The sequence below is a fragment of the Somniosus microcephalus genome, chromosome 22 (genome assembly GCF_052327205.1).
Source record: "Somniosus microcephalus isolate GS21.2 chromosome 22, FLI_Smic_1.0, whole genome shotgun sequence".
Classification (NCBI taxonomy): Eukaryota; Metazoa; Chordata; class Chondrichthyes; order Squaliformes; family Somniosidae; genus Somniosus; species Somniosus microcephalus.
The window spans coordinates 25,074,946-25,094,312 of record NC_141008.1 but is presented as its reverse complement, the minus strand read 5'-3'; the positions used below and the strand labels follow the sequence as shown (position 1 = coordinate 25,094,312).

At 47.8% G+C, this 19,367-nt stretch overlaps 1 protein-coding gene across 1 annotated transcript in view; it reads left to right on the top strand.

Annotated features, from left to right (window-relative positions):
• The window catches only part of tmem132e (transmembrane protein 132E), a 1,606,823-nt gene that overhangs the window by 1,362,547 nt on the left and 224,909 nt on the right, over positions 1-19,367 (top strand). The window contains exon 5 of the mRNA XM_085964335.1: positions 2,473-2,616. Coding sequence (XP_085820461.1) covers positions 2,473-2,616 — 144 coding nt within the window. The remainder of the gene's footprint in view (positions 1-2,472; positions 2,617-19,367) is intronic.

Here is a 19,367-nt window from a genome sequence, read left to right as displayed (position 1 = left end):
GTCCAGGCCTGACAGAATTTTATAGGTTTCGATGAGATCCCCTCTCAATCTTCTAAACTCCAGTGAGTATAAGCCCAATCGACACAATCTCTCCTCATACATCATTCCTGCCATCCCAGCTATCAGCCTGGTGAATCTTCGCTATACTCCTTCCATGGCAAGAACGTCCTTCCTCAGGTAAGGCAACCAAAACTGCACACAATACTCAAGGTGCGGTCTCACCAAGGCCCTGTACAACTGTAGCAAGACATCCTTGTTCCTGTACTCGAACCCTCTTGCTACGAAGGCCAGCATACCATTTGCCTTCTTAACCGCCTGCTGCACCTGCATGCTTACCTTCAGCGACTGGTGCACAAGAACACCCAGGTCTCTCTGCACTTCCCCTTCTCCCAATCTATTGCCATTCAAATAATAATCTGCCTTCCTGTTTTTGCCACCAAAGTGGATAACCTCACATTTATCCACATTATATAGTGCATTTGCATGTTTCTGCCCAATCACCCAACCTGTCCAAATCGTACTGGAGTTTCATACATTCATCCTGTAATGTATAAGTGCATGTGCGACTTAAGTGCACATGTGTTGCATGCTGAATTATATTTATTTCAGTGTGCTTATCAGCACCCTTGGGTCATGCGTTTCATGTGAGGACAAATCTGACTGGAGGAAATCCAGAACACCCACTCCTTTGATTGACCGCTACTACTTATGACCAGGAAAGGATGACATTTAAAACTTATTTCTACGTAAAGTAAATTTGGAGAGTTTGTCTAATTTCATGTTTTTATGGAAATTGCAATCAAGCTGCACTGACTACAGTGAATCCTCTTCTAACAAGAGTATTTTGTGGTGCTGCATGCACCTTGTTTTCAATTTCGTAGTCATTATTTTAATGTATAACTGAATGCACATGTGAATCATCAGCGCTATCCAAATGGTTATCTCTCAGCGCTAGTGGCATTAAAGTTAAAATTAACTCTTTCAATGTTGATTCTGAATGCTGAGTTTTAATGGTATCATTAGAGAAGTAACACTATCTAATGATACCATCTTTATTATTTTCTTCTTTGATATCTGCAGTCAGGAAGCTCTTTGTGCCATCTTCTAACTTAACATTTTAAAAAATTTGTTTATGGGATGTGGGCGTCGCTAGCAAGGCCAGCATTTATTGCCCATCCCTAATTGCCCTTGAGAAGGTGGTGGTGAGTCGCCTTCTTGAACCGCTGCAGTCCGTGTGGTGAAGGTACTCCCACAGTGCTGTTAGGTAGGGAGTTCCAAGATTTTGAGGTCGCGGGTTTGGGAGGTGTTGCCGAAGAAGCCTTGCCGAGTTGCTGCAGTGCATCTTGTAGGTGGTACACACTGCAGCCACAATACGCCGGTGGTGGAGGGAGTGAATGTTTAAGGTGGTGGATGGGGTGCCAATCAAGCGGGCTGCTTTGTCCTGGATGGTGTCGAGCTTCTTGAGTGTTGTTGGAGCTACACTCATCCAGGCAAGTGGAGAGTATTCCATCACACTCCTGACTTGTGCCTTGTAGATGGTGGAAAGACTTTGGGGAGTCAGGAGGTGAGACACTCGCCACAGAATACCTAGCCCCTGACCTGCTCTTGTTGCCACAGTATTTATGTGGCTGGTCCAGTTAAGTTTCCGGTCAATGGTGACCCCCCAGGATGTTGATGGTGAGGGATTCAGCAATGGTAATACTGCTGAATGTCAAGGGACGGTGGTTAGACTCTCGCTTGTTGGAGATAGTCATTGCCTGGCACTTGTGTGGCGCGAATGTTACCTGCCACTTATCAGCCCAACCCTGAATGTCGTTCAGGTCTTGTTGCATGCGGGCATGGACTGCTTCATTATCTGAAGAGTTGCGAATGGCACTGAACAATGTGCAGTCATCAGCGAACATCCCCATTTCTGACCTTATGTTGGAGAGAAGGTAAAGTTGTTTGGGCAAGAAAATATGCAAATTATTTGCCAACTGCACCACAATGAGTTGATGTTCCAGTGCTTTGCCACAATGGAGTGGCCACATTTCCTGAAATGACAAGTTTCAAATCCTGTTGTCAGAAGCGGAACTTGCTGGATGGTAGGTGCTTATACACAAGACAGGAAGAAATCAAAGAGCTATTCACCCCACATCAATCTTCCTTACCTGTTAATGGCCAGTTGTCTATTTACCTTCTCAGCTAGGGATTGATAAATGTTGATGGGAGAGAAAATAGTTACAGTAAAATGGTGAAAGAGGAAACAATTCTCAAACATCTGAGGAGGTTTGTTGCTTGTGTTTAAAGATTGAAGATGCATCATATTCACTTGACCTGAATTCTGCAGCTTTTCCTCCAGATTACACTAAATCAATAAACCGTATTGAATATTACACCTACAGTTTGCTGGTTTATTACCTAGTTTGCTAGAATTGTGAAAACAATGAATTGTCTAAAGATTAACGGTATGCATTTTTCCTCCTTTACCAGGATACTGAGATCATCAACACTGCAATACTGACAGGAAGGACCGTGGCCATTCCTCTAAAGGTTGTTGCTGTGGAAATGAATGGAATCATCACGGATGTGTCACCCTTTGTTGAGTGCAGATCAACTAATGAGGATATTATTAAGGTAACTTCACTCAAACAGTGAGACAACAAAGAACATGACATGAATCGTTAGCAAATATTGCCAGCTGAATTAATTTGTTTTGTTCACACAATAACAGATTGATTACAGTCAAGAAAATGGATGTCGTGTCAGCATTTCCATTACACATTAGGTGACAGTCATAGCAAACAAGATGTCTGGCATGATTCAAATGGAGCAGTTTGACTGATATGTTACAAAGATATAACATAATTACTTGAGAAAGGGGCGATGGCATCCTGAACGGAATGGAACAGAAGTAGTTTATGTCAGTCGGAAACACCTAGAGATTACAACTCAATTGTTACTGTGCATAATATATTGCGACTTTGGAACTTAATGCTGCAGTTATATTGCAAATACTGTCTAAGATCAATGCAGGAAACTTTTGTTTAACCGGAGGTTAAATATCCGGAAAGCTCTATCTACCGGCAAAATTCAGGAGCCGTTTCCTGTAAGTTTTTTTACTTCTCGTTGCTTTTTTTTTTCCCAGTCAGGCTCTGCAAGGTCTAGCTGAAGCTGTTGCTTAGCTACAGAGACACTTTTAAGCTGCGGCCGACTGTTTTGAAGCTGTCAGGGTTTGTTGATTCACACGGAGCTCAAAAGCTCCGTATGCTTTAGCATTAGCGCTGGTTTCTACGGCAGTTTTGATGGTACGGCACCAGCTCGGTCCCGTCAGTGCCGGATACCAGAAAGTTTCCTGTACCTGTTTTTAGAGCATTGTGTATAGGATTAAGTTATACTGTCTCACTTATTTCACACCCTGGTCAAAGCAAAGGAGCACTCTGTACAAACACAAATGCAATGCCTTGCTCACCAGCTTCAAGTGTCAATGAAATTTCTAATTGTATTCTTATTGTAAGGGCAGCAGATTATATGAGTGAATACAGTGCCACCTGATCCTTCAGAACCGCTGAGCCTACTGTAGAAAGTGTTTTCTATTAATATAGTATTAGGTAGAATTGGACCTTTTATGGGATTGAGTTATATAACAGAGTGTTAGGAGCTTATATCTGGATCCAAATCCAGCCCAGACTGTTGAAAGTCTTCTCTCTCTAAGGATCCTATCATTGAAATTAGTTGGAGCAAATCTCAATCCCGTGAGTGCAGACACCTACTTATTAGGCATCACTGTATATGCTTCCTATCCTCTAAACAAAAAGAACAATGATGTGCAATGCGCCATCACTTCCTGCTGCTGAGACAATGCTAAAATAAACAGTTACATCATCCTAAATGGCTTCCTACTTCCCTACTGTATCACATCAAAGATGTGCAGGTTAGGTTGATTTGGCTATGATAAATTGACCCTTAGTGTTAGGGGATTAAATACGTGGGGTTACAGGGATAGGGTGGGATATGTGTCGGTGCAGGCTCGATGGGCCGAAATGGCCTCTATCTGCACTGTTGATTCTGTGATCAAATGTTCGGTCTACATAATTTGTAGACCAAGGCCACAATGGATTGTAAATTGCAAATTATGTTTAGCTGTATGCACAAGCACATATTTAACAACTACTACTACTAATACTTGCATTTATATAACACCTTTAATGTAGAAAAATGTTTCAAGGCACTTCACAGAGGCATAATCAGACAAGAATGGCTGCTGAGACAGAGGGTGATATTAGGAGGGGTGACCAACATCTTGGTCAAAGAGGTCGATTTTAAGGAGGAGAGGGAGGTGGCGATTCAGAGGGGTTTAGGGCAGTCATTCCAGAGTGTGGAGCTAAGGTGGCTGAAGGCACTGTCACCAATGGTTGGGTGAAAAACAAACATTAATTTTCCCTCCCCGATCACCGCTACCCTCCCTCCCGGTCACCGCTACCCTCCCTCCCGGTCACCGCTACCCTCCCTCCCGGTCACCGCTACCCTCCCTCCCGGTCACCGCTACCCTCCCTCCCGGTCACCGCTACCCTCCCTCCCGGTCACCGCTACCCTCCCTCCCGAACACCGCTACCCTCCCTCCCGATCACCGCTACCCTCCCTCCCGATCACCGCTACCCTCCCTCCCGATCACCGCTACCCTCCCTCCCGAACACCGCTACCCTCCCTCCCGAACACCGCTACCCTCCCTCCCGGTCACCGCTACCCTCCCTCCCGATCACCGCTACCCTCCCTCCCGGTCACCGCTACCCTCCCTCCCGGTCACCGCTACCCTCCCTCCCGGTCACCGCTACCCTCCCTCCCGGTCACCGCTACCCTCCCTCCCGGTCACCGCTACCCTCCCTCCCGGTCACCGCTACCCTCCCTCCCGATCACCGCTACCCTCCCTCCCGATCACCGCTACCCTCCTGATCACCGCTACCCTCCCTCCCGGTCACCGCTACCCTCCCTCCCGATCACCGCTACCCTCCTGATCACCGCTACCCTCCCTCCCGATCACCGCTACCCTCCCTCCCTCCCGGTCACCGCTACCCTCCCTCCCTCCCGGTCACCGCTACCCTCCCTCCCGATCACCGCTACCCTCCTGATCACCGCTACCCTCCCTCCCGATCACCGCTACCCTCCCTCCCTCCCGATCACCGCTACCCTCCCTCCCTCCCGGTCACCGCTACCCTCCCTCCCTCCCGGTCACCGCTACCCTCCCTCCCTCCCGGTCACCGCTACCCTCCCGGTCACCGCTACCCTCCCTCCCGATCACCGCTACCCTCCTGATCACCGCTACCCTCCCTCCCGATCACCGCTACCCTCCCTCCCTCCCGGTCACCGCTACCCTCCCTCCCGATCACCGCTACCCTCCCTCCCGATCACCGCTACCCTCCTGATCACCGCTACCCTCCCTCCCGATCACCGCTACCCGCCCTCCCGATCACCGCTACCCTCCTGATCACCGCTACCCTCCCTCCCGATCACCGCTACCCTCCCTCCAGTCACCGCTACCCTCCCTCCAGTCACCGCTACCCTCCCTCCCGATCACCGCTACCCTCCCTCCCGGCCACCGCTACCCTCCCTCCTGAACACCGCTACCCTCCTTCCCAGACACCGCTACCCTCCTTCCCAGCCACCGCTACCCTCCTTCCCAGCCACCGCTACCCTCCCTCCTGAACACCGCTACCCTCCCTCCAGATCAGCGCTACCCTCCCTCCAGATCACCGCTACCCTCCCTCTCGATCACCGCTACCCTCGGTCCCGGCCACCACTACCCTCCCTCCTGGTTACCGCTATCCTCTTTCCAGATCAACCTCCTCGGCTGCTTGCCCTTCCCCTTTAAGAACCTACGTGAGTGCCGCTGATGGCATCGCATCGGCCCGATCTCCGAGTCCTCTACTGTGGGGACACCCATTCGATGTACACAGCATGCTGGCTTGATGACATGAGGCTCAAGACCCAATATTACATACGCCTCAGGCCTATCCATTCTGGCATTGATCCCTGTGCCCTCTGCACATCTGTTTTTGGGTGTACTTTTATTTCTAGGCCTTGAATCTCAGCTCAGACATGTTTTAAGTAAGTAAAACACTTTCCATAGAATAGCAGGAAAGAGGTGGAGCAGTATTTAGCAGTCTCCAGTGAACCTGTCTTGATGCCTTTTGTTGCAAGTATTGTGAGATTAACTATAGGTCATCCCTCATCAGTCATAGCCCACTTTCAGTGTATAAAAGAGGGTTTTCACTATATGCTTTAAAAACAATTGTCCAGCTGCACTTATTCCATGCCCTGACAAACACATAGCCTGACTGTCCTTATCTGAATCGCAATGCTGTAAACAATCTTTGAGTTACTAGACAAGGTACACGTTGGATGCATTCATCTCATCCTAGTGCTAGACAGATTTGGTGAGTCTTTACCTGACAGGGCTGAAGCACTATCCTAGTGTGACAGGCCAAAAGAAAGCAATTGTTCTGACAGCCCATATCAGTTGACTGCAGCATGCTGCCTGCATTGCTTTTGCCAAGGTTGTCAGATTCACTGCCTTGATGTAATATGATGCGAGTTACATGAGGATATTGCCTGATTGGACAGTCCATTCTCTACAACAATTTATTATTCTCTATTAAGAATAATACTCAGTATTGGTAATTGCTTTCAGATTTTGAGAGTATTTGGATCAATGCTGGTGACTTTAAATCAAAATATGATTTGACTGGTGTAATTTCCAGATATCTTTACAAAAACAGTTAGAAAAATCACTTTTAATATTTAACAGGCAGCAACTTGAGTGATATTTCATTAAGTGTGCAAGACCCTGAAATAAAGAATAGATTTGCCTTCCAAAGTTAGGCTTTATTAACTTTAAAATCGGCAGCATATCTTTCTACATCCAGTCCCAACTAAAGCTAGAAAAGGACTGAATTTAAGGTAGCCACAACACATCATGTGATCATCAACTACCAATGAGATTACAACACATATCCCAAGGCAGATAACAAACAACGAATCACAATACTTTTACTAATCAAGGAATAATCACCACATTCACTCCTCCTTTAAAATATACTCCTACCTAATAACTTTTACAATTTACAATTAATTATTTACAACTAAACTATGCACGAGAATAAAACTATTTACATAACAATACTAAATGAACAACAATAATAACATTACGCATAAGTATTAAGTATCTCTCAACTAAAACAATATACTATAATATTTCAACAATTTTTAAAACATTACTATCAATTTAAAAGTCCATTTTCAATCGGTCGACCGGATATCTTGTTCGTGTCGACCTTCTTAACCTTGGTGAAATTCCTTGCCCTTCCACGCCAGAAGGCACAGAAGTATCTTCAACAGGAAGGCTATCCATATCCCGATTCTCAACGGTTTCCGGATTAGAAATCCCATCAGAAGATGAACTGGGACGGTCATAAACATCTATCAAAGGCTGACTAATAGAAGTATGATTATCTGCAATCGGATTGGAAATATTCGTAGTATCTGTAAACAGCATCCACATTATCCGAATCATGACCATTATTATTATCCTCAGAAGAGGGCTGGCCCCCACAAGGAGCCAAGTCTTTAATTGAAACAGTACTTTCTTTCCCATCTTGGAATCGAATATGAGCATATTGGGAATTTGCCTCCAACAGCTCCACCTCCTCCACCAAGGGGTCATATTTTGACAATCTAACATGGCGTCGAAGCAACACAGGTCCCTGCATAGTAAGCCATGAAGGTACCGAATATCCCGTAGTAGATCTCCGCGGATAGTTAAAGAGCCTTTCATGGGGGGTCACATTAGTAGCCGTTGAAAGCAATGATCTAATGGAATGCAGGGCATCAGGCAGTACCATTTCCCACTGTGTATTCTTAAGGTTCCGGGATGTCAAAGCCAACATAACTGCCTTCCAGATCACCCCATTGTATCGTTCGCACTGTCCATTACCCTGGGGATTATACGGGGTAGTTCGACTAGTAGAAATTCCCCGACTCTGAAGGTATTCCTTCAACTGGGAAGACATAAAAGAACTTCCCTGATCCGAATGGATATACGCAGGCATCCCAAAGATGACAAAAAGTTGAGTCAAACATTTAATAACTGTAGCAGCTGATACATCTGCACAAGGAAAAGCAAAAGGGAACCTTGAAAACTCGTCCACAACAGTAAATATATATCGGTTTTGAGTAGTTGAAGGAAGAGGTCCCTTAAAATCAACACAAACGTTCAAAAGGAGAAGTAGCCTTTATAAGATGAGCTCGTTGAGGCTTAAAGAAATTCGGTTTACACCGAGCACAGATAGAACATGATGAAGTCATCCGCTTGACGTCTTCAACTGAAAAAGGCAAGTTCTTACTGCGTACAAAGTGTATCATCCTCGTAACCCCAGGATGACATAAGGCATTGTGAAGATTAATAAGCGTATCTCCGTGAATCACCGAACAATAAGCCCTCGACAGCGCATCAGCAGCAACATTATCCTTCCCCGGACGATAAACTATGTCAAAATGGTAACATGCCAACTCAATCCTCCATCTCATTATTTTATCATTTTTAATCTTTCCAAAATGTTTAACATCAAACATAAAGGACACAGATTTTTGGTCAGTTACCAACGTGAAATGTCGCCCCGATAAATAATGTCTCCATTTACGCAATGCTTCTACTATTGCGTATGCCTCTTTTTCTATTGAGGAATGTCTTTTTTCACTATTATTCAAAGCACGTGAGAAAAAGGCCACAGGTCTTCCATTTTGGTTCAAAGTAGCCCCAATTGCAAAATCCGAAGCATCCGTCTCAATCACAAAGGGAACCTGCTCATCAATGGAATGCACAACTGCTCCTAAAATATCCTTTTTAAAATTTTCAAAACATGTCCTGGCCTCCCATGATAGAGGATATGTCGTAACCCGAATAAGAGGCTGGATCTTCCGTGAAAAATTTGCAATCCAATTAGAATAATAAGAAAACAGTCCAACAACTTGTTGCAAAGCCTTAGAATTAGTAGGACAAGGTAAATCGATCAATGGTCGCAGACGTTCTGGATCTGGTTTAATCTTATTTCCCGAAATAATATACCCCAATAGATTTACCTCAGTAGTCAAAGACACATTTCTCTTTGTTAAAAGTTAAACCAACTTTTTCCGCAGCTTGAAGGAATCTTTTTAAATTAGAATCATGCTCCACCCTTGATTTGCCACACACTGTGATGTCATCTAAGTATGAAAAGGTGTCAGAGAGGGAGTTATCACTTATAAAAGCATCCATTGCCCGTTGAAAACAAGCAACACCATTAGTAACACCAAATGGTATTCGGCAAAACTGATACAGCTTTCCACCAGCCTCAAAGGCCGTATATGGTTGATCCTTCTTAACAATAGGAATCTGATGATAAGCACTCTTTAAATCAATAGTGCTAAAAACTTTATACTGAGATACTTTATTGATAAGCTCATCAATCTTAGGCAAAGGGTACGCATCTAATTGAGCATACCTATTAATAGTTTGGGAATAGTCTATCACCATTCGTTTCTTGTGTCTCTCATTAGTCGTGACAACTACCTGTGCTCGCCAAGGCGAACAACTAGGTTCAATGATTCCTTCCAATAAGAGACGTTGAACTTCAGAATTAATAAATTCTCTATCCTGACGACTATATCTTCTTGACTTGGTAGCAATTGGCTTACAATCCGACATCAAATTGGAAAAAAGTGATAATGGAGGAATAGATAAAGAGGTTAATCCACAAATAGATAAAGGTGGCTTAGTCCCTCCAAATGAAAGACGAAGAGACTTGTGTAACTGAAGCACATCATGTCCAATCAAAATATCCGCACAGAGATTAGGCAAAACAGATAGGCGTATATCAGTATACGTATTACCCAGAAGAACCATTTTCACAAAGCAACAACCAGCTATTTGTGAAGTAAGGGTCGTCTGAGCCATACACACCTGATACGTAACAGGCGAAATTTTCAAATGCTTCTCCTTCGCAAACTGAAGACTTATAAAACTCTCAGTACTGCCCGTATCTATAAGGGCCTTCACTTCCAACCCATTAACTTGAGCCGTAACTATAGCTTTGTTTAGGCCATGAGCAAATGCAGCAGAAATTGATGCAATAAATGCCCTATCTAAAGGCTGAATAGTCACAGAAGAGGTAGTGGAGGAAGACCCTCCCACACCAGGAGAAGGGAAGGTAATTGAACCTGATGATTTGCACACACGTGCATAATGACCTCTCTTGCCGCATTTACTACACACAGCCTCCCGAGCAGGGCACTTCAGACGAGGGTGCCGGATATTCCCACAAAAATAACACTTCTGAATCCTAGAGGCAACGGCCGCCGAAGTAGAAACTGTTTCAAAATCTAGTAAACCACTCCCATTGAGTCCACATAATTCCTTTTCATCCGAAACTGCCAAAACCAGAGTCGCAGGCCGATTAAAAAGAGCATAAGAATCCGAACTTCTCTGAGCCATATCCAATGTAGAAGCTTGCTCAAAAGCACTTTTAAGATCCAGAGTCTTATTTTCTAACAACCGCTGACGAATTGATCTAGACAGTAATCCATTAATAAAAGCATCCCGTACCGATTCGTCCTTATATTCTTCAGCCATCACAGCCTTGTAATTACAGTCAACACTAAGGCAACGAAGTGCTTGTAAATAAGTATCCAAAGATTCTCCCACCTGCTGCCTACGGGCAGATAGAAGATGACGTGCAAATACCTCACTCTTTGGTTTAACAAAAATCTTTTCCAATGTAGAAGTAGCCTCTTCATAAGTTTTACAGTGCAAAATATATTTATATACATCCGGGTCAATGTAGTTGATCAGCATATTCAGCTTATTTAGAGCCTCTTGATCCAACACGCCCAAAACGTTTTTAAATGTACAATACCAATGTTTCCATTTATCATTCACTCCAGCAGAATTGGGGTCAGCCTTGAATCGTTCTGGTTGAAGATATCGCTCCATTCTAACATAAAGTTAATAAATTGAAATAAAGAATAGATTTGCCTTCCAAAGTTAGGCTTTATTAACTTTAAAATCGGCAGCATATCTTTCTACATCCAGTCCCAACTAAAGCTAGAAAAGGACTGAATTTAAGGTAGCCACAACACATCATGTGATCATCAACTACCAATGAGATTACAACACATATCCCAAGGCAGTTAACAAACAACAAATCACAATACTTTTACTAATCAAGGAATAATCACCACAGACCCTTAACTCATCCGCTTCTTCCAAATAATTTTGGTTTCAAAATATTAAATGCAAAACCAAGCAGTGATTATTGAGAATTTATTTAGATAGATTAGATGGCATACACAATATAGTAGTTTGATGTTTAAAAATTAGTAATAACCCATCTATGTTTTTCTCACATCTCAATTATGGTACACTAGTTGAAGTGCCCGGCAGTGCCGAGGCCTTTTCGAGGGCATGTTGTTGTTGGAAGAGAGAGAGAGAGCGACTGGGGGGAAGAGAGAGCGCGACTGGGGGGAAGAGAGAGAGCGACTGGGGGGAAGAGAGAGAGCGACTGGGGGGAAGAGAGAGAGCGACTGGGGGGAAGAGAGAGAGCGACTGGGGGGAAGAGAGGGCGGGAAGGGGAAGAGAGGGCAGGGAGGGGAAGAGAGGGCGGGGAGGGCAGGGAGGGGAAGAGAGGGCAGGGAGGGGGAGGGAGGGCAGGGAGGGCGGGGGGGAGGAGGAGGGGGGAGAGAAGGGGGGAGGGAGTGGGGGAGAGAAGGGGGAGCGGGGGAGAGAAGGGGGGAGCGGGGGACAGAAGGGGGGGAGAGGGGAGAGAAGGGGGGAGGGGGGAGAGAAGGGGGGAGGGGGGAGAGAAGGGTGGGGGGAGAGAGACAGACAGAGGGAAGGAGAGAGAGAGGGCGAGTGGCCCGCGGCCGCAAATGGAGCCAAGCCCCGAGAACAGGCGTGAGCCGGCTTGAGGCTGAGAGACGGCCATGCCCGGTTGCCGGGGTAACCCTTCCCCCCCCCCCCTTCCGAGCCCCTGTCCTCCCGAGCACCGGCCGCGCCGCCCCGTCCCGCACTCCCGAGAGCCCCGCTCTCCGAGCCCCGGCCGCCCCGCACTCCCGAGAGCCCCGCTCTCCGAGCCCCAGCCGCCCCGCCCCGCACTCCAGAGAGCCCCGCTCTCCGAGCCCCGCCCGCCCCGCACTCCCGAGAGCCCCGCTCTCCGAGCCCCAGCCACCCCGCCCCGCACTCCCGAGAGCCCCGCTCTCCGAGCCCCGCCCCGCCGAGAGCCCCGCTCTCCGAGCCCCGGCTGCCCCGCCCCGCACTCCCGAGAGCCCCGCTCTCCGAGCCCCGGCCGAGCCGGCTTGAAGTCCGCCGATTGTGGCTGTGAGAGACGGCCGGCGGGCCCGGTTGCCAGGGTAACCCTTCCCGCTCACCAAGACCCACACGAGTTCCGCACTCCCGAGAGCCCCGCCCCCCCCGCCTGAGCCGAGCGGGGAACAGAGAGAGACGCCGCGTCTCAGCTGCTCCTGCTGCGCGCGCACCCTGACCCTCGTGGCTGACGCCGTTGCCCCGGGTAACGTGACACCGGGGGGGGGGGGCGGTGAGTAGCTTAGCAGAAGCCGTGGGACAATTACCTAGCTCAGGCCTGGCTGGGCAAGAAAGGCCCAGGCTTTGAGGCCTAACAAAAATGGGGAAAGGTAGGAAAAAGAATCTTCAGGTTAGAGAAAATATTTACAAATGAATGAAGTTTTTTTTAAAACAATTTAATAAAAGCAGTTTTATTTTGCCGGAAATGTATATTTGAAAAGAAAGACGCAGAAAGCAGGAAAAAGAATGGAAGCAAGATGGCGGCTACTCACCTCGGTTCAGAACGATAAGGCCTGCCCACACACACACCGATTGGTCGACCGTCAGGTCACCAAAGCGTAGGATTGGTCAATCGTCCCGTCACTTCACCGTAGGAGGGCCCGGCCGCACGCGCCAGCAACCCGGCGTACGATTGGTCGACCTCGAGGTCACTCTGTCGCTAATGAGCGGATAATGAGATGCTAATGAGCGGAATGTTGAAGGTTTTTCAGATACCGCGGGCGCGATTTTTGTCTGGCCGAAACGTAAATACGCTTACCAGCGTTTCAGAAAGGTAAGCTTTCTTGCGACGTAACGCACGTGTAGGTACACTCTGTAACTTTCGAGCGCATAGCCGGACAGACGCACACCCGAGGACAGACAGAAGGACAGACAGATCGACTCCTTTATATATATAGACTAGCTGGAGTGCCCGGCGGTGCCGAGGCTTTTTCGAGGGCATGTTGTTGTTGGAAGAGAGAGAGAGAGCGACTGGGGGGAAGAGAGAGAGCGACTGGGGGGACGAGAGAGAGCGACTGTGGGGAAGAGAGAGAGCGACTGGGGGGAAGAGAGAGAGCGACTGGGGGGAAGAGAGAGAGCGACTGGGGGGAAGAGAGGGCGGGGGGGAAGAGAGGGCGGGGGGGAGGGCGAGGGAGGGGAGGGAGGGCGGGGGGGAGGGGAGGGAGGGCGGGAGGGCGGATGGGTGGGGGGGAGGGGGGAGGGGCGGGGGGGGAGAGGAGGGAGGGGGGGAGGGGAGGAGAAGGGGGAGAGTCCCCGAGCCCCCTGATCCCCGTCCCCCCAAACTCCCGAGCCCCCTGATCCCCACCACCCCCCCCCTTGAACTCCCGAGGTTGGCCCCCCCCCCCTGAACTCCCGAGGTTGGGCCCCCCCCTGAACTCCCGAGGTTGGGCCCCCCCCCCCCAACCAAGCACCGAACTCCGGAGGCCCGATCTTCCGAGCTGGCTTGAAGACCGCCGATTGCGGCTGTGCGAGACGGCCAGCGTGCCCGGTTGCCGGGGTAACCCTTCACGCTCAGCAAGCCCCGGTCGAGATCCGCACTCCCGAGAGCCCCGCCCTGCCCCGCAGTCCCGAGAGCCCCGCCCCCCCCGCCCCGCAGTCCCGAGAGCCCCGCCCCCCCGGCTGAGCCGGCTTGAAGTCCACCGATTGCGGCTGAGAGAGACGGCCGGCGGGCCCGGTTGCCGGGGTAACCCACGCAGTCTGTGAAACGAAGAGAAATTTTTTTTTTTTTTTTTTTTATAGCTGCCACGGAGAAGGAACGCGCAGTCTGTGAAAGCAACAGAAATTTTTTTTAATAAACGGGTGTTAAGAAGATGGGAGGCCATCTTGAAAGTTTTTTAATGTTTTTAAAAAGCTGCCACGGAGAAGGAACGCGCATTCTTGCTGAAAACACCAAAAGTTTTTTTTTTTTAAACGGCTGTTAAGAAGATGGGACACCATCTTCATTGTGTTTTAACGCTTTAGACATTGTGTTTTGACGTTTTACACATTAAAAAAAAATCGCTCCTAACAAATAAACACACAGAAGGTGAGAATAAAGATGGTGGCCACTCACCTCAGTTCAGAACGATAAGGCCCGCCCACACACGCACCGATTGGTCGACCGTCAGGTGACCAAAGCGTAGGATTGGTCAATCGTCCCGTCACTCGACCGTAGGAGGGCCCGGCCGCACGCGGCAGCAACCCGGCGTACGATTGGTCGACCTCGAGGTCACTCTGTCGCTAATGAGCGGATAATGAGATGCTAATGAGCGGAATGTTGAAGGTTTTTCGGATACCGCGGGCGCGATTTTAGCCCAGCCGAAACGTAAATACGCTTAAGACCGTTTTGGAAAGGTAAGCTTTCTTTCGACGTAACGCACGCGTAGGTACGCTCTGTAACTTTCGAGCGCATACCAGACACGCACACGTGAGGACAGACAGAAGGACAGACAGAAGGACAGACAGACAGAAGGACAGACAGATCGACCGATTTATATATATATAGATACCAAACAAGTGCACAATTTAAAATGAATGTAGAATAAAGCACATTTCCCGGTAGTAAGAGATATCAGTTTGGTGGTGTGGTATTACTTATTACTCTATTCCTAAATGTCACAACCAGAAGAGTAGCATATGCAAAAAAGGAAAATGCTGGAAATACTCAGCAGGTCAGGCAGCATCTGTGGAGAGAGGAAGAGAGTTAAAGTTTCAGGTCAACGACCCTTCGTTAGAACTGGAAAAAACTGGAGATCAAACAGGTTTTTAAGCAAGTGCAGGGGCAGGGAAAGGGGGGGAGGGGAGGAAAGGAAAGAACAAAAGGGAAGGTCTGTGATAGGATGGAAGGCAGGAGAGATTAAGAGACATTAAGAGATGGTGCAAGGCACTGACCTCATCTCCTCTGGAGATCTTCCCTCCACGGCCACCAACCTCATAATTCCCCAACCCCGCAAAGCCTGCTTCTACCTCCTTCCCAAGATCCACAAACAGGACTGCCCTGGTAGACCTATCGTTTTAGCCTGTTCTTGCCCTACGGAACTTATCTCTTCCTATCTCGGCTCTATTTTTTCTCCCCTTGTCCAGTCTCTTCCCACCTACATCCACGACTCCGTCACTTTAACAGTTTCCAGTTTCCTGGCCCCAACCGTCTCCTTTTCACTATGGACGTCCAATCCCTCTACACCTCCATCCCCCACCAGGACGGCCTGAGGGCGCTCTGCTTCTTCCTTGAACAGAGACCCGACCAGTCCCCATCCACCACTAACCTCCTCCGCCTGGCTGAACTTGTTCGCACATTGATCAACTTCTCCTTTGACTGCACTCACTTCCTCCAAATTAAAGGTGTTGCTATGGGAACCCGCATGGATCCCAGCTAGGCCTGTCTTTTCGTGGGATATGTGGAACATTCTTTGTTCCAGTCCTACTCAGGTCCCCTCCCTCACCTCTTTTTACGGTACATTTATGACTGTATCGGTGCTGTTTCCTGCTATCGCCCTGAACTAGAAAATTTCATTCACTTTGCTTCCAATTTTCACCCTTCCCTCACCTTCACATGGTCCATCTCCAACTCTTCCCTTCCTCGACTTCTCTGTCTCCATTTCTGGGGATAGGCTATTGACAAACATTCACTACAAGCCCACTGACTCCCACCTGGACTACACTTTCTCCCACCCCGCTTCCTGTAAGGACTCTATTTCATTCTCCCAGTTTCTCCGTCTCCGCCGCATCTGCTCTGACGATGCCACCTTCCATACCAGTGCTTCCGACATATCTTCCTTTTTCCTCAACCGAGGATTCTCCTCTACTGTGGTTGACACGGCCCTTGACTGTGTCCATTCTATTTCCCGCACTTCTGCTCTCACCCCTTCCCCTCCCTCCCAGAACCACGATAGGGTTCCCCTTGTCCTCACCTTTCACCCCACCAGCCTCCACATTCAACGGATAATCCTTTGCTATTTCCGCCACCTCCAGCGTGATCCCACCACCAAACACATCTTCTCCTCACTTCCCCTTTCAGCATTCCGAAGGGACTGCTCCCTCCGCGACACCCTGGTCCACTCCTCTATCACCCCCAACATCCCTTCCCCTTCGCCCGGCACCATCCCGTGCAAGCGCAGGAGATGCAACACATGCCCTTTTACCTCCCCCCTTCCCACTGTCCAGGGCCCCAAACGCTCCTTCCAGGTGAAACAGCAATTTACTTGTACTTCTTGCAATTTAGTATACTGTATGCGCTGCTCACGATGTGGTCTCCACTACATTGGGGAGACCAAACGCAGATTGGGTGACCGCTTTGCGGAACACCTCCGTTCAGTCCGTAAGGGTGACCCCAAGCTTCTGGTCGCCTGTCACTTTAATTCACCGCTCCACTCCCACTCAGACCTCACCGTCCTCGGCCTCTTACACTGTTCCAATGAAGCTCAACGTAAGCTCAAGGAACAGAACCTCATCTTTCGATTAGCCACTTTACAGCCTTCTGGACTCAACATAGAGTTCAACAATTTCAGCCCATAACCTCTGCCCCATCCTTTTTTTTCCATTTATTTTATTTATTATTTTTTTTCTCTGTCCCACATGGCAACTGTCTTTAATTCTGCCAGTGCCATTCACACTTCATCTAGAGCCATCTTTTGTTTCTTAACTTGTCCCATTACCATCTCCTTTTGCCTTGCACCATCTCTTAATGTCTCTTAATCTCTCCTGCCTTCCATCCTCTCACAGACCTTCTCCTTTGTTCTTTCCTCCCCTCCCCCCTTTCCCTACCCCTGCACTTGCTTAAAAACCTGTTTGATCTCCAGCTTTTTCCAGTTCTGACGAAGGGTCATCAACCTGAAACGTTAACTCTGTTTCTCTCTCCACAGATGCTGCCTGACCTCCTGAGTATTTCCAGCATTTTCTTTTTTTACTTCAGATTTCCAGCATCCGCAGTATTTTGCTTTTGTATTGGAGTAGCATATGCATAGTGGTTAGCTTATCATTAAGGCGCCTACATTATTAGCAACGTTTTACTGCATAAGTTATTAATAATGCATATAAAAGAAAGACTAGCATTTTATATAGCGCTTTTCCAGAATCATTCTGGAATGCAAAGATAAACCCCGGCTCCTATTCTCTACTGCTAACCGTCTTCTTAAACCCCTCTCTCCTGTCTCCTCCACCCTCACCTCTGATAACAAGTGTGAGGAGCTCATGTACTTATTTGTCTATAGAAACATAGAAGATAGGAGCAGGAGTAGGCCCCTCGAGCCTGCTCCGCCATTTAATGAGATCATGGCTGATCATCCAAATTCAGTAACCAATCCCTGCCTTCTCCCCATATCCCTTGATCCCTTTAGCCTTAAAAAATATATATAACTCCTTCTTGAATATATTTAATGAATTGGCCTCAACTGCCTTCTGTGATAGAGAGTTCCACAGGTTCACCACTCTCTGGGTTAAAAAATTCCTCATCTCAGTCCTAAATGGCTTACCCCTTATCCTTAGACTGTGACCCCTGGTTCTGGACACCCCCGCCATCGGGAACGTCCTTCCTGCATCTAGTCTGTCTAGTCCTGTTAGAATTTTATAAGTTTCAATGAGATCCCCTCTCATTCTTCTAAACTCCAGTGAATATAAGCCTAATCAACCCAATCTCTCTTCATACATCATTCCTGCCATCCCAGGTATCAGTCTGGTGAATCTTCGCTGCACTCCCTCCATGGCAAGGACATCCTTCCTCAGATAAGGCAACCAAAACTGCACACAATACTCAAGGTGTGGTCTCACCAAGGCCCTGTACAACTGCAGCAAAGCATCCTTGCTCCTGTACTCGAATCCTCTCGCTATGAAAGTCAACATACCATTTGCCTTCTTAACCACCTGCTTCACCTGCATGCTTACCTTCAGCGACTGGTGCACAAGGACACCCAGGTCTCGTTGCGCATCCCCTTTTCCCAATCTGTTGCCGTTCAGATAATAATCTGCCTTTCTGTTTTTGCCACCAAAGCATTTATCCTCATTGGGCAGATGCATGGCCGCAAACGAGACTCCAGGATGGTGTGTTGCCTCCCTGGTGCAAGGGTCAAGGATGTCTCCGAGCGGCTGCAGAACATCTTGGAAGGGGCGGGTGAACAGCCAGTTGTCGTGGTGCATATAGGCACCAACGATATAGGTAAAAAGTGGGATGAGGTCCTAAAAGCGGAATATAGGGAGTTAGGAGGTAAATTAAAAAACAGGACCTCAAAGGTAGTAATCTCAGGATTGCTACCAGTGCCACGTGCTAGTCAGAGTAGAAATAGAAGGATACTTCAGATGAATACGTGGCTAGAGGAATGGTGCCAGGGGGAGGGATTCAAGTTCCTGGGACATTGGAACCGGTTCTGGGGGAGGTGGTCTGCACCTGGGCAGGGCTGGAACCGATGTCCTAGGGGGAGTGTTTGCTAATGCTGTGGGGGAGGGTTTAAACTAAAATGGAAGGGGGTTGGGAACCTGAGCAGGGAGACAGAGGAAAGGGAAACAAGGATAAAAGCAAAAGATAGGAAGGAGAAAAACAAAAGTGGCAGTCAGAGAAATCAACGGTTTAAATCAAACGTGGCCACAGTAAATAATCATTCTAATAGGTCTAAGAGCGTTAAAAAAACAAGCCTGAAGGCTTTGTGTCTTAATGCGAGGAGCATTTGTAATAAGGTGGATGAATTGGCTGCGCAAATAGAGGTAAACGAATATGATTTGGTTGAGATTACGGAAACATGGCTCAAGGATGGCCAAGACTGGGAACTCATCATCCAGGGGTATTCGATATTCAGGAAAGATAGGCAAAAAGGAAAGGGAGGAGGGGTAGCATTACTGGTTAAAGAAGGGATTAACACAATTGTAATGAAGGATATTAGCTCTGATGATGTGGAATCTGTATGGGTAGAATTGAGAAATACTAAGGGGAAAAAAACATAAGTGGGAGTGGTATATAGACCTCCAAACAGTAAGGCGGAGGTTGGGGATGGCATTAAAAGAGAAATTAAAGAAGCATGCAATAAGGGCACAG